The 16,160-nt window shown below is 43.6% G+C and overlaps 1 protein-coding gene across 1 annotated transcript in view; it reads right to left on the bottom strand.

Moving 5' to 3' along the window:
- Window positions 1-16,160, bottom strand: part of VOPP1 (VOPP1 WW domain binding protein) — a 173,549-nt gene that overhangs the window by 39,305 nt on the left and 118,084 nt on the right. Inside the window, exon 2 of the mRNA XM_088476055.1 lies at window positions 2,123-2,181. Within this exon, the coding sequence (XP_088332181.1) occupies window positions 2,123-2,181 (59 nt within the window). The remainder of the gene's footprint in view (window positions 1-2,122; window positions 2,182-16,160) is intronic.

The following is a 16,160-nucleotide window of genomic DNA, read 5'->3' as shown; positions in this document are numbered from 1 at the left end:
CTCAGAATGTGGGGACCCCCCCCTCCAAAAAAAGGGGTCCCCCCTCCTGAGCATTAACCAGTCCCTGGGATGAAAGCCCAGGGCTCTTCCCTGCATCCCTGGAGGCGGTGGGTGCAGGAGTAATGGGTTAAATAAATGTTTAATATTGTTTTTCTCAGTGGAACTACAGGTACCGGCAAGCCTTCCCTTTGGCACTTTTAGAACTGGCTGGCCGTTGATTGGCTAAGAGATACCACTCACAGCCAATCAGCGGCCTGTTTCCATGGTAGCAGCCGCTGTGTCCCCCCCTGCTGTGCCAATACCACCACGGCTGGTTGAGCTCATATCTGGTTAGGGGGAACCCCAAGAAATTTTTTCCCCTGATTTTCCTCTCCCAGCCTAGGCTCAGAGGTCCAGGGCTGGTTAAGTTTTTTGGGGGACCTCACGTCATTTAAAAAAAAAACGAAAGCCTTTTTTTTACGGTGAGTGTGATCTGTGCATGCTTCTGCTAAACACGCTGCTCAGAAATGGTCTATTTATAACTTCTATTTTGTCCCAAGTTCACTCTATTAACGATCGTGTTAGCAGCAAGGCCAGTGGATGTTTTTTTGGCATCCTTGGCAAAACTTCAGTCTGTTGTCTCCAACCACCACCAATACCCAGTTTCCAGCCCCTAAGGTGAAAGTGCAGTGGCACCCCCTAGATCCCCGGCACCCTAGGCAGCTGCCTAAAGCTACCTAATGGTAGAGTCGGCCATGCTTAGCGGACATGATTTTTAGTAAATGCCTGTTTTGTATTCCTGTCTATGAAAAGAAGTTGTGAGTTTGGCCGATGGTGTATGGCTTTCTATTCTTGTTTTCACCCGTGTTTTGCAGAGGGATTCATGTTGTCACCCATGTTTGCCTTTAGTAAATCTCCATGTTTGAAATTCAGGGGAAACTCTCATGGGAATACTAACTCAGCCAGACACGATTCCTCGTAAATTTACTCCTAAGTTACTGGTTCCATAGAGATACCATGTAGCCCCAGGTATGCTTTGTCACTATAGTACATAAACACGGGTACTTAGGGCCTGATTTAAAGTTGTACCCTATGCCAATGTTCACGCAGTTAAGCGATTTTTGGTACTGCGCATGCACGAAATGCAGGGGAAAGTCTCACTCACCTGAGTCTGTGTATGAACCACAACGGAACTTGGAATGAAAAAAGCTGCTACATTGTAGCAAATCGTATACACATTCAGAAACTCAGTCGCACACAGATATATAAGTGTAGGATATAAAATTAATCAGCACAGTCTGCTGGTGCGTCCTACTCTCATCGACTTAGATGTCTTTTTTGGGGGAAAAAAGACACAGAAAAAACGCCTGGCACTAGCAGAATCTCACGGGACCTGGCGCACTGAGAGGTGCTTTTTAGCGCAACTACAGCAAAGAGGAATAAGAACACATCTGTACATAAAACGGATGAAAGCTGTTGGTCAGACAAGTTGTTTAAATCAAACTGACTTAACCAACTTGCCTGAACGACCTTTTTCATGTTTTCTGGTGTTTGGGAGCAAATAGCTGGTTGTCATTTGCTCCCATGCATTACCGGATTTTCAATCCAACCAACTAGTTGGATGGTTGGAGGAAAGCTGGTCTGGTGTATGGCCAGCTTAACTCTTTCTTCCTATAGACTGTATGCTTGTGCAGGGGCGTAGAGAGCCACGCGGGGCCCCGGTAAAGAGGGGGCGTGGCCTAATTGCAGCAGGCGTGGCCACGCCCCCTTGAAAAAAAGTAGACTTTTGCAGGCGCTGTGAGCGCAAAGCCAGTGGGGTCCCTTCAGGCATAGGAGATTGCTGTGGCTGCTGCTTAGCAGCCGCAAGCAATCTCCCACTGCAGCCCAGCACTGTAGAGGGAGGGAGGGGGGGGGCGGCGCCAGACCTGGGCCCCCGCCGGGCCCCACTGGAAGCCCGGGCCCGGGTAAACTGTACCCGCTCCCCCCCCTCTCGGCGCCCCTGTGCTTGTGAGCAGAGTTATATTTCCTCTTGTTTCACTACTGTGTTTGTTCTGACTTGTAAAGCACTGCTGAATTTGCTGGTGCTACATGAAAAATTTTTTAATAATTAAATATAAAAATGTAGAGATGCATTAATACTTACATGTAATATGTAGGATATAATCCTTCAAAGTACCAGCAGTGTTTTTTGGCATCTGTGCACTAAAAATAAAAAAAAAATATGGTTACTCAACAAATTTAAGTAATGTCTTCTTATGAAGTTAATTGTACTTAGTGGTATGATTTTGTATATATGTTTTGTGGTATTTCAATAAAGAAGGGCTAACATAAATGGTAAAACATAGATGTCTTCTTATCCATGAAAGTGGGATGAAGATTAGTATTTATAATAATAGATGTGTGAAATATACAACTTCACCCTTTGTTAGATGGGGGACAGAATTGATTTATTGATGATAGTCCCCAGTGACGAAAGTATATGCTGCTGGGAACACTTCCCCCTACTGCTGTACACCCAGTGTTAGCAGCTAATCAGAGCCAAGAGTTCCATTACCATGGAATTTCACCCTCATATTATTATTATTATTATTATGCAAATGCACAAGGGCAGTGGTAGCTAATCCTGGTCCTCAAGAGCTACCAACGTGCTTGTTTTGCAGGTCTCCTCACAGAATCACAAGTTATATAATTAGCTCCATCTGTGGATCTTTTCAAATGTGTTAGTTAGTAATGGCTACACTTGTGCACCTGCTAGGTGGTCTGGAAAACGTGAACTGCTGGTAGCTCAGGAGGACTGAGGTTGGCCACGCCCTGCACAGGGGCTTTAGTGGCATTTGCCTGCTCGCATTGGCAAGTTGGCACCCACTCGATATTACAGTAGGTTGTGGAATTTCTATTATATAATTTGGCATCAATACTTTTATGATAAAATATTAAATAAAGTATTTAACAAATACCTAAAGGCACACATCCACTAGACGATTACATTGAGCGATTGAACGATAACGATATCATTATCGTTCGATAATAGTTTGAAAATCGTTTGCAAATTGTTTAAAAAATGTCTAAAACGACCAGCGATGTGCGCTCCCGCTGGTCGTTTAGACATCTATCATCGTACAAATATATTGTACAACCTGACGACATTGCCAGGTTCAACATGTTTGCAGATGATTGATGAGCCTGCACTGAACAACTGCTTGTTGTCGTAATTGTGCAGTACAGTGGCGTAAATTCATCCCAGATGCCCGGAGGCAAATTATAATTTGGTGTAGCCCCCAACACCCCCGTCACAACCGCTGATACTGTATTGTAGCAATTCGCATGCAGACAGGCATAGATAGAAAGATAGACAACAGCTGATGGTCTGACACGGAGCTCTCCAGGTGCCGGGAAGGGGAGCCATGTATTGGCCGGCCGTGATGGTACACTCCAGGTATATAGTTACAGCCCTAAGTGGGGTGAATATGTTGTGAACAATGGAGGAGGTGCCCCTTCAGAGCTGGAGCCCGGCGGCAGGCGCCTCCATTGTCTCCCATAGTTCTGCCCCTGGTGCAGTCTTTTGCCTGTCGTCTAGTGGAATTGTGCCTTAAGACTTGTAATGATGCAGTTTAATACACTTTCTTTTTTATTTTAATGCTGCAGCATGTTTTATGGCACATTATGTAGTAATTGCTTATACAGTACATAACAGGATCTGTAACAAACATACGGTTACTAACTGTAAATAATTTATTTGTACAAATCCTCAGACATTACCTCATCCACCCAGTACAACATGCTTATCCAGAACTTCCAACTTAGGGCCTGATTCATTAAGGATCGCTATTGCGATCGCAGCTGCGATTACGCACTCAGTATCACTGCGAGAATATGCTAATGATTGCTATCGCAATGCCGTCGCAGCCAAACATAAGGACGCCCACTTTACTTTACACACATCCGTAATACTTAGCAAGTCTGCAAAACCATCGGTAAAATCGAGAACCATCGCAGCCTCACGCACACTTGCACAAGTTCTGACCTTACTCAGGAATTGCTAACCTCAGCGCATGCAAAGTGAAAGCCCAAGCTGCGTATGGCATTGCAGTGGCTAATTTATGCATGCCCCTGTAATGGCGTTCTGCGATGGGTGTTCATAGTCACTGCAATCGCAGTGTGATTGCAGTGGAGCCTTTGCGCATGTGCACTGCGATGCATGCGCAGTACGCAACAATCAGCCATCTGCATGTGTAATCGCAGTTGTGATCGGTAATGAATCAGGCCCCAACTTGTCTAAAGTAATCAAATTCTTCATAAAAGCAAGAAACATACATACTGAGCCCCACCTGTGATTACTATAGCTAGTGAGTGGGGGTGTAGACGAGCCGGACTGACATCATCATGGTGACCCGTGATGTGGAGGGGCCCTGCTCTACAGAAAAGATATCTGAAGTGAAGGAGTTGAAGGGTGGGACTGAAAGTCCCCTATCTCCTCCACCCTGGCACCTACAAACCTCCTCTTTCAAACCTTTTGCACCACTATAAGCTATTGTCTCCCTAATCCTTAACTGAGGTCCTGTCACTTAATGCAGTATGTTTTCTAGTTTTCATCATGGTATGCCTTGTTGACCTACCATATTTTTCCTACAAATTGCATTTACTTCAAGACAGCGAAAACTAGCAAATGAAAAAGGAAAAAAAATTGTAATATACTTTCCAGGTATAGATTTTAGTATGAAAATCTATGTGTGCAATCCTGATTTATCCTATTGTGGAACGGTGGATTAATGAAGATGCAAGAACTACTTAGAATTTTATGGTGGCAATTAAATAAAACAAAACAAAAATCACACGCATTTGCCTTTGTTTTTTTTTCTTTAAATTCAAGATAAAAAGAACTACACTTATTGGAATTATGTAGATTTTACTTGCAGTGCTAAAAAAAAAAAAGCAGATTGGTTTCTGAAAAATCAGTCTTCTGAAAAAATAAAAAAAAGAATAATTTGTGTATCTGCTGCATAAAACAAAAATGGATATTGATGTTGCATGGTGACCAGCTAAAAGAGTGTCAAATTTTCAAACTGAGAAGAATACCATCAGCGGTAAAGGGGTTAATTCAGAACAGGTAACAGCAACAGTAAATTAAATGGGACACTGGTGTGCAGAGTACAGACCCTCCAACATAACCCGTTCCATCAGGTACAAAATTCTCTGCTCCTGGACTTCCATGATTGCAGTCACCTGTGCTGAATTAATTAATTGATAAGAAAGGTGTTTCAACACAGGTGATGGCAATCATAAATTAAGATTGAAGTCCAGGAGCAGAGTATTTTTTCAATGTGAATGGAATTTTAGTATGAGTCATCAGTCTAAAGCTGGCCACACACTAGACCAACTTTCATCCAACCATCCAACTAGTTGATTGGTTGGAATGAAAATCTGGTAAGGAATGGGAGTAAAGGATGATCATCAATTTGCTCCTAAATGCCAGAAAACAGATGAAAATGGTTGTTCAGACAAGTTTGTTAAATGTTTGATCTAAACCAGGGGTCTTCAAACTTGGCCCTCCAGATGCTGTGGAACTACACATCCCAGCATGCACTGCACATAGTTTTAGCATGCTGGTATATCAAAAAGGTGGCAGTGCATGCTGGGATGTGTAGTTCCACAGCAGCTGGAGGGCCAAGTTTGAAGACCCCTGATCTAAACAATTTGTTCAAACAACAGTTTTTGTCCATTTTCCAGCATTTGGGAGCAAATTGCTGATTGTCATTTGCTTTCATACCTTACCAGATTTTCATTCCAACCAATCAACTAGCTGGCTGGTTGGACAGATAATCTTTAGATGTGTGGCCAGCTTAATACCTCTTTTACACCAAAAACCCAGGTCCGACCTGGGTTTTCAGAGATGGTTCCAACCCAGGTCAGACATCGTTTACACAACACCATCGATCTGGGTTATTCCCAGGTCAGCCCTGTTCACACTGAACCTGTGTCTGCCCTGCTAAACTTGTGAGGTCATAAAAGGTGGGAGGCGACTGCTCCACAACCACCAATCAGCTAATTTTATGCATGGCCCAGGTCGTGTAACCCGGGTTGCACTGTTTACACTGCACCATTACCCAGGTCCATCCTGTACGGATGACAAAAGACTCGCGAGAGCGCGCATCGTAGGTCGTTCACTGCATACGATATGAACGATATATCGTTGAACGATATCGTTATCGTCCATAAAATCATCTAGTGTGTATGTGGCTCTACCCTTTTACTAGTAACGGTCTGCAAATCTGCTGATTGTTACCAAACACTAGCAACCTACAGCCCTAATCGATCTGTGAAATCCAACATGTTTGACAACCTGATTTACCAATTCCAAACACTCTTTGGTTGCAATCTGCGATCTGTGAACCCCATACATTGCAGATTTTTTTACACAATCATTTGCAAATTGCAGAATTGCCACAATCGATTGCTGACGTATGGGGACCTTTAGGCAGAGTATGTTCACATAAGCAGTACTAGATAATCTTATGTCCTTTCTGTCTAGTTTTATGTTTTTATCAGCTACACCGGACTGATCGCTTTAATCCCTTGTAGAATCACAGTTCAAAACATTCCCTGGTTACGTCTTCCATAAGGTCTTCTAACAAACAACGCCCACACCATGGGATGCTAATTAGACACCATGCAGTGGATAATATAATGATCTGCAGCCTTGACAAAGAGAAAATAATCTTCAGCTGTGGTAAATTGTATTATTTCTGTAGACAGACATAAGTGTTGTAGATGTTAAGTTTACTCTCCTGCCAAGATGTTGCTATTGAGCTATGTGCTTTCCTTAGCTAAGTCCTCCATCACTGCTAACCCAGGGATCAATGGGAATATCATTTATTTTCTCCTTAACCCTTTCTTGAACAAAAGTGGTCTCTTTATGAAGAGACCAATTTTGAGATTAATGTCATGCTACTCCAGAAAACCCTTATATTTCTTGCGCTAGACCACAACATTGTGCGAGCTCTACTACTGTACATCTGAATATTTACCCGAGTACCATCCATGTATCTAGTGCCTACAAGGTGAACGCAATATACATTTATTTCTATCAACTGTGATTAATCATTGCTGAACTCTCCGTAACCAGCAGCTCTCTAAGAACAGAAACAGCATTAGTTTATAAGCGTCAGTGGACCCAAGATACTATCTATCTATCTATCTATTTATCTCATACATACCTACAGCTGAAAGCTTCGGGTCCGCAAGGAGAGGGCTTGGCTAAATGACGTGATTAGCATCATTTTAACCACACACACCATTCCGCCGCCGCACGGACCCGCAAATTCCCTGTATAATCTCCCCATCATGCCCACTTCACTAGGAATGCTAGATGCTGGAGATTCGGCTACTCTTCCAGGGGTGTGGGGGGGTTACCCGAAAAATCTGTAACCTCCCACAACCGGGAGAGTAGGGAGTATGATCTAGCTATCTGTCTATCTATCATGGGCATTGCAGGACTTTCTTTTGGTAGTAAGCTGTGATAAATATGTTTTTATTATAACATGAGTAATGCTAGTGTACATATAAATGATTGTAAACAGAGGCAGCTCCTTTTTCATTCCAGGGGGCAGCAGTCCAGTCAGCGGCCCGGCCAGCTCCTGTCAGGTGTATTGCACATGCACAATGCATCTGGCAGGGTCCGTGACCGATGCATGCGCAGAAGCACTGGCTTCAAGGAACTGCATCAGCTGCAGCCCCTAGAACCAGACTTGGTCTCACGGCAAGGCAGGGGAATGGCTTCCCATTGGAAGCGCTTTGTCTGCTAATTGCGGCCCGGACTGGCAGTCCCAGGGGGAGAAAATACCTCCCCGAGGACTGCCTGCCTGACTGTGATTAACAGATATGGCTTCCAATAGGAAGCCACTGCCTGTGCCACTGAACACTCACTAGGGGTGGTGGATTTTACTGTGCGAGGGGCTGCAGCCCCTAGTTAAAATCAGCCACTGCTTGTAAATAATATCTGATAATATTATAATATAATATCTGATACTATAGTAACAGGATGTTTTGCCTCCAATTCTTGAACCTCTAGGTTTTTATTTTTAATTGGAAGAATAGAGGATGTGTTGGCTGTACTAGCCGGTTTCCATGTTCTGTATGCAGAATGATTTAAGGGGTTGGGTACGGGATCCCGGTAGTCAGGATGCCGGCAGTCAGAATACTGACAGCGGCATCCCGACAGTCAGAATTCTGACAAAAGTAGGTAAGTGTCCTAACCCTCCCCCAACCCTAAAGGTGGGTACACACCTGACAGATATATATGCAGATCACACATGTTCCAAACATAGAGAGTAACATGGTACAAGAACCCAGATTGAAGAAAGTAAGCATTTAAATAAAACGACTTATCTTCCCAAAGCAACGCTCATAAAGTCACCAAGCACCCTCAGTCACATCACCACTACTAGGAGCCGATTAACATAATCAGTCATCATTCTGAACATGACACATACAGTAAAGGGCCCCGTACATCAGGCGGCCGTTTCACCAATACCCTGATCGGACTGGAACCACCAAATGCCGATCAGTGGCCATCGATGATCGCCAATCCGTCAAGGAGTTGGTCAAATTCTTCATGATCCTGATCATATTTGGGTTAAGATTGGTAAATCAGAGAAATCCAAGATGTTGGATTTCACCAATGCCCCAACCCCTAGGGCTAGGTGAATTGGGATCTAGCATCTAGGGATAGGTGAATTGGCCCAATACTTTGCTGATGTATAGTATATCACCAGCACCTAAAACAGATAGATACTGAACATATATAAACTCAACTGAGCTGTAGATATTATTAAATACACAGACCATTCACTAGCACACACAGCAATCTTAATACTTTGCTGAAGCAACTGAGCATAACCAAATATTTTATTACAATGCCTGATCAGACTATGGTTTTAGAGCAGGGGTGGGCAATAAGCGGCCCTCCAGCTGTTGAACTACAAATCCCAGCATGCCTTGCAACAGTTTGAGCATGGCCAAATAGCAAAACTGTTGCAAGGCATGCTGGGATGAGTAGTTCTACGACAGCTGGGGGGCCGCTAGTTGCCCACCCTTATTTAGAGCTTAAGCAAAACAATATTCTGACCCTGAAGCGAAAGAGCACAGGCAGACCAAGATATTTTTGTGTTCCTGTAAACAAAAGAGCTATGTACATAAACAAAAGAGAGCTATAACCTGATTGCAAACAGGTACACACTGCATCTACTGTATGGAGACAAATTAGCTGTTTATACAGTAAGTTGCCCAGTTGTTTGTCTAGCCTTAGGCTAGGGTGATACAGTGCAGCTGCTAATAATAAAAAAAAAGAATGTGCAATTGTGCATTATCACACAAAAAAGATCTAAACAGGTAATCTGACTGTGCAACTGCTCACCTGGATAATTATAGTCTCAAATATTCAATAAATTGCAATCTGCATTTATTATAAATACACAATCATAAAATTCACTTTAAATATATAATATAAAATACACAACAAAATATGAAATGCACAGATTAAGGCAAGTATAATCAATCAAATATTGGCACAATAGTATTAAAGTATGACTGTTAGCACATAATGTCAGATGCAAAGGCAGGATTCATGGGCGAGGTCCTTGTAAGCGTATATATGTATGTGTACACCTATATCTATCTATATATACAGTGTGTATATATGTGTGTATGTGTATATATATATATATATATATATATATATATATACAGTCAGGTGCATAAATATTGGGACATTGACAGAAGTTTCATATTTTGGCCTCTATTCACCACCACAATGGCTTTGGAATGAAACAAACAAGATGTGCTTTAACTGCAGACTTTTAGATTTAATTTGAGGGTAAGTACATCCAAATCAGGTGAACGGTGTAGGAATTACAACGGTTTCTATATGTGCCTCCCACTTTTTAAGGGGCCAAAAGTAATGGGACAAACTAAACAATCCTAAATCCAAATTTCACTTTTTAATACTTTGTTGCAAATCCTTTGCAGGCAATGACAGCCTGAAGTCTGGAACGCATAGACATCACCAGACGCTGGGTTTCATCCCTGGTGATGCTCTGCCAGGCCTCTACTGCAAATGTCTTCAGTTCCTGCTTGTTCTTGGGGCATTTTCCCTTCAGTTTTGTCTTCATCAAGTGAAATGCATGCTCAATCGGATTCAGGTCAGGGGATTGACTTGGCCATTGCATAACATTACACTTTTTAGCCGTAAAAAACTCTTTGGTTGCTTTTGTAGTATGCTTCGGGTCATTGTCCATCTGCACTGTGAAGCGCCGTCCAATGAGTTCTGAAGCATTTGACTGAATATGAGTATATAATATTGCCCGAAACACTTCAGAATTCATTCTGCTGATTTTGTCAGCAGTCACATCATCAATAAATACAAGGGAACCAGTTCCATTGGCAGCCATACATGCCCACGCCATGACACTACCACCACAATGCTTCACTGATGAGGTGGTATGTTTTGGATCATGAGCAGTTCCTTTCCTTCTCCATACTCTTCTCTTCCCATCACTCTGGTACAAGTTGATCTTTGTCTCATCTGTCCATAGGATGTTGTTCCAGAACTGTAATGGCTTTTTTAGATGTTGTTTGGCAAACTCTAATCTGGTCTTCCTGTTTTTGTGGCTCACCAATGGTTTACATCTTGTGGTGAACCCTCTATATTCACTATATTCACTCTTGTGAAGTCTCTCTCTTACTCTTGATTGTTGACTTTGACACATATACACCTACCTCCCGGAGAGTGTTCTTGATTTGGCCAACTGTTGTGAAGGGGTTTTTCTTCACCAGGGAAGTAATTCTTCTGTCATCCACCACAGTTGTTTTCAGTGGTCTTCCGGGTCTTTTGGTTTTGCTGAGCTCTCCGGTGCTTCTTTCTTTTTAAGAATGTTCCAAAAAGTTGATTTGGCCACACCTAATGTTTTTGCTATCTCTCTGATGGGTTTGTTTTGATTTTTCAGCCTAATGATGTCTTGCTTCACTGATAGTGACAGCTCTTTGGATCTCATATTGAGAGGCAACAGCAACTGATTCCAAATGCAAATGTCACACCTAGAATCAACTCCAGACCTTTTACCTGCTTAATTGATAATGAAATAACGAGGGACTAGCCCACACCTGTCCATGAAATAACTTTTGAGTTGATAGTCCCATTACTTTTGGCCCCTTAAAAAGTGGGAGGCACATATAGAAACCGTAATTCCTACACCGTTCACCTGATTTGGATGTAATTACCCTCAAATTAAATCTGAAAGTCTGCAGTTAAAGCACATCTTGTTTGTTTCATTTCAAAGCCATTGTGGTGGTGAATAGAGGCCAAAATATGAAAATTCTGTCAATGTCCCAATATTTATGCACCTGACTGTATATGTACATATACACACACCTTATATATATATATATATATATATATATATATATATATATATACACACACAATATATATATACACATACACACTAGCTGAAGTACCCGGTGTTGCCCGCTTTTAAATCTTCAAGTTATCAAGTTTTATCGTCCAAATCCATCCAGTGAAAGGCCCAGAACAGGCTCCCTGGGTCACAGTTCTGCCCGGCGCAGTCCGGCGTGAGATCTGACCGGGACCCCAACCACTCCATTAGGTATTCCAGATCAATTGCCACTGAGGTTGTCATCCAAATCCATCCAATTCTGCTCAGCGTACACCAACAGGAGGTCCGACCAGGACCTCAACCCCCTAGTATGTATTCTGGGATCCAATGTTACCACTCTGTGAAGTTTTCATCCAAATCCATCCAGTGGAAGGCCCAGAACAGGCTTCCCGGGTCAAAGTTCAGCCCAGTGTACACCAACGGGAGGTCCGACTGGGACCCTAACCCACCTAAAACCTGGCCAGTATCTAACTGGACCACCTTTCTTGGTGCTTTGAAACCCCCTTGCATGCACCACTGAATGTTGAGTTAAATATTCTTCCAAAACTTCTGTGGACCAAAATAGAAAATAGCTCTCATGTAGAAGGGACCATCACTTAGTACAAAGTCAGTCATAAAATATCTTGCTCCATGATCAAAAACAGGTACAACAGATAGCTGGTTATAAGGGATGCCCGTTAGAGGTACGAAGCATTCCCAACCTGTTCAGCAGCCAGTAATCAGACAACCGACCTCACAGTAGCAGTACCTTAATTTTTCTCGGCTGATAATTGCCAAGACAGCTCATGTCATCACCTGGGACATGCACAGATGAGCCATATTGTCCATCAAAAACGGGAGTCTGAATTGAGACTCTGGGTTAACTTAATACTGTACCAGCAAATTAAGGTACTGCTATTGTGAGTTCAGTCATCTGATGCTGTAATTATCCAGGTGAACAGTTGTGCAGTCAAATTATCTTTTTATAACATCTGCATTTTTGCACCACGGAAACACCTCTATATATGTTTATTTTGAGATGCACTTATCTTACACTCTGCGTAGTTCAAAATAAACACACAAATGCCTCCTCATGAAGGTAGATATAGTTGCATTATGATATGCTTTTACTGTATCATGATGCAACAGCATCACAGAGACAACATCCATCGTGATAATGACCAGGGTTTTACTTACAGATGGAGTAGAATTTACTGCATTTTGCAGTATACTGCAGTGCAATTTATGTTATGCGTCCCAACTTACTTGCTTCAATGAACAGGTGATTCCATTGTGATGTCTAAAATTGCTCTTATAATATTTTTACCATGTATCAAATTCATGAGTGCGACAGTCTCTGCAAAGTCGTGAAAAATCTATTGTAGTTTATTTTATCAGCTGCTATATATGATTCTCTAAGGATTTTTATGTTCATGTCTTTCTGTAGTATAGATCACCATGGTTGTACAGTGACACTTTTTGGGTAGATCTGTCATCTTTCTTCTTCTAGGATGTAATTATTTTAATGTGTTTGCTACTGTGTCTGTATATATATATATATATATATATATTAGGGGTGAGCGGGTTCGGATTTCTGAAATCCGAACCCCCCCGAGCCCCCCCGATACGAGTCCGATCCGAGTCAGGCTCGACTTTTCCCGCCTGACTCGGATCTGACATCGAGGCAAAACGTCATCATCCCGCCTTCCGAGTCTCGCGGGTTTTGGATCCTATATAAGGTACCCGCGTCGGCGCCATTTTCTCACTCGGCTGTGGACAGTGAAGAGGGAGGGTGGGAGTTAGTGCTGTGTAGTGTAGTGTAGTGTAGTGCTGCTGTTGTCCACTACTTCAAAGTCCATAGGGGCTGGCTGTGTTGTGCTGTGCTGCTGTTGTTAATAGGGGCTGTGTCCACTACTTCAAAGTCCATAGGGGCTGGCTGGACTGTGTTGTGCAGTCAGTTCTCCATAGGGGCTGTGTCCACTCCAAAGTCCTGTGCAGTGTCCCAGTCCTAAAGGGGTGCTGTAGTGTTGTCCAGGGGGTGCTCTGTCCATCAGGGGTGCTCCCCCCAAGTGCTAAAAAAATAATATATTTTCTGTGTTTGTGAATTGTGTGCGCAGTAGCCGCACGTGCATCAACAAAGTAGTGCCAAGCGTGCGCCTGTGTCATAAGTAAAGGGCCGGCTGGCTTGACCGTTAAAGGGTGCTGTAACCCCCGAAAGTACACTCCAGTCCAAACCAAAAAAAAATTATTTTCTGTGTTTGTGAATTGTGTGCGCAGTAGCCGCACGTGCATCAACAAAGTAGTGCCAAGCGTGCGCCTGTGTCATAAGTAAAGGGCCGGCTGGCTTGATCGTTAAGGGTGCTGTAACCCCCGAAAGTACACTCCAGTCCAAACCAAAAAAAAAATTATTTTCTGTGTTTGTGAATTGTGTGCGCAGTAGCCGCACGTGCATCAACAAAGTAGTGCCAAACGTGCGCCTGTGTCATAAGTAAAGGGCCGGCTGGCTTGACCGTTAAGGGTGCTGTAACCCCCGAAAGTACACTCCAGTCCAAACCAAAAAAAAAATTATTTTCTGTGTTTGTGAATTGTGTGCGCAGTAGCCGCACGTGCATCAACAAAGTAGTGCCAAACGTGCGCCTGTGTCATAAGTAAAGGGCCGGCTGGCTTGACCGTTAAGGGTGCTGTAACCCCCGAAAGTACACTCCAGTCCAAACCCAAAAAAAAATTATTTTCTGTGTTTGTGAATTGTGTGCGCAGTAGCCGCACGTGCATCAACAAAGTAGTGCCAAGCGTGCGCCTGTGTCATAAGTAAAGGGCCGGCTGGCTTGACCGTTAAGGGTGCTGTAACCCCCGAAAGTACACTCCAGTCCAAACCTAAAAAAAAATTATTTTCTGTGTTTGTGAATTGTGTGCGCAGTAGCCGCATGTGCATCAACAAAGTAGTGCCAAGCGTGCGCCTGTGTCATAAGTAAAGGGCCAGCTGGCTTGACCGTTAAAGGGTGCTGTAACCCCCGAAAGTACACTCCAGTCCAAACCAAAAAAAAATTATTTTCTGTGTTTGTGAATTGTGTGCGCAGTAGCCGCACGTGCATCAACAAAGTAGTGCCAAGCGTGCGCCTGTGTCATAAGTAAAGGGCCGGCTGGCTTGACCGTTAAGGGTGCTGTAACCCCTGAAAGTACACTCCAGTCCAAACCTAAAAAAAAATTATTTTCTGTGTTTGTGAATTGTGTGCGCAGTAGCCGCACGTGCATCAACAAAGTAGTGCCAAGCGTGCGCCTGTGTCATAAGTAAAGGGCCGGCTGGCTTGACCGTTAAGGGTGCTGTAACCCCCGAAAGTACACTCCAGTCCAAACCAAAAAAAAAATTATTTTCTGTGTTTGTGAATTGTGTGCGCAGTAGCCGCACGTGCATCAACAAAGTAGTGCCAAGCGTGCGCCTGTGTCATAAGTAAAGGGCCGGCTGGCTTGACCGTTAAGGGTGCTGTAACCCCCGAAAGTACACTCCAGTCCAAACCTAAAAAAAAATTATTTTCTGTGTTTGTGAATTGTGTGCGCAGTAGCCGCACGTGCATCAACAAAGTAGTGCCAAGCGTGCGCCTGTGTCATAAGTAAAGGGCCAGCTGGCTTGACCGTTAAAGGGTGCTGTAACCCCCGAAAGTACACTCCAGTCCAAACCAAAAAAAAATTATTTTCTGTGTTTGTGAATTGTGTGCGCAGTAGCCGCACGTGCATCAACAAAGTAGTGCCAAGCGTGCGCCTGTGTCATAAGTAAAGGGCCGGCTGGCTTGACCGTTAAGGGTGCTGTAACCCCCGAAAGTACACTCCAGTCCAAACCTAAAAAAAAATTATTTTCTGTGTTTGTGAATTGTGTGCGCAGTAGCCGCACGTGCATCAACAAAGTAGTGCCAAGCGTGCGCCTGTGTCATAAGTAAAGGGCCGGCTGGCTTGACCGTTAAAGGGTGCTGTAACCTCCGAAAGTACACTCCAGTCCAAACCAAAAAAAAATTATTTTCTGTGTTTGTGAATTGTGTGCGCAGTAGCCGCACGTGCATCAACAAAGTAGTGCCAAGCGTGCGCCTGTGTCATAAGTAAAGGGCCGGCTGGCTTGACCGTTAAGGGTGCTGTAACCCCCGAAAGTACACTCCAGTCCAAACCTAAAAAAAAATTATTTTCTGTGTTTGTGAATTGTGTGCGCAGTAGCCGCACGTGCATCAACAAAGTAGTGCCAAGAGTGCGCCTGTGTCATAAGTAAAGGGCCGGCTGGCTTGACCGTTAAAGGGTGCTGTAACCCCCGAAAGTACACTCCAGTCCAAACCAAAAAAAAATTATTTTCTGTGTTTGTGAATTGTGTGCGCAGTAGCCGCACGTGCATCAACAAAGTAGTGCCAAGCGTGCGCCTGTGTCATAAGTAAAGGGCCGGCTGGCTTGACCGTTAAAGGGTGCTGTAACCCCCGAAAGTACACTCCAGTCCAAACCAAAAAAAAAATTATTTTCTGTGTTTGTGAATTGTGTGCGCAGTAGCCGCACGTGCATCAACAAAGTAGTGCCAAGCGTGCGCCTGTGTCATAAGTAAAGGGCCGGCTGGCTTGACCGTTAAGGGTGCTGTAACCCCCGAAAGTACACTCCAGTCCAAACCAAAAAAAAAATTATTTTCTGTGTTTGTGAATTGTGTGCGCAGTAGCCGCACGTGCATCAACAAAGTAGTGCCAAGCGTGCGCCTGTGTCATAAGTAAAGGGCCGGCTGGCTTGACC

Source organism: Taudactylus pleione, unplaced genomic scaffold (assembly GCF_031769625.1).
Source record: "Taudactylus pleione unplaced genomic scaffold, aTauple2 ptg000181l, whole genome shotgun sequence".
Taxonomy (NCBI): Eukaryota; Metazoa; Chordata; class Amphibia; order Anura; family Myobatrachidae; genus Taudactylus; species Taudactylus pleione.
The sequence above is the reverse complement of the archived record's forward strand: the minus strand, read 5'-3'. Positions and strand labels throughout refer to the sequence as shown.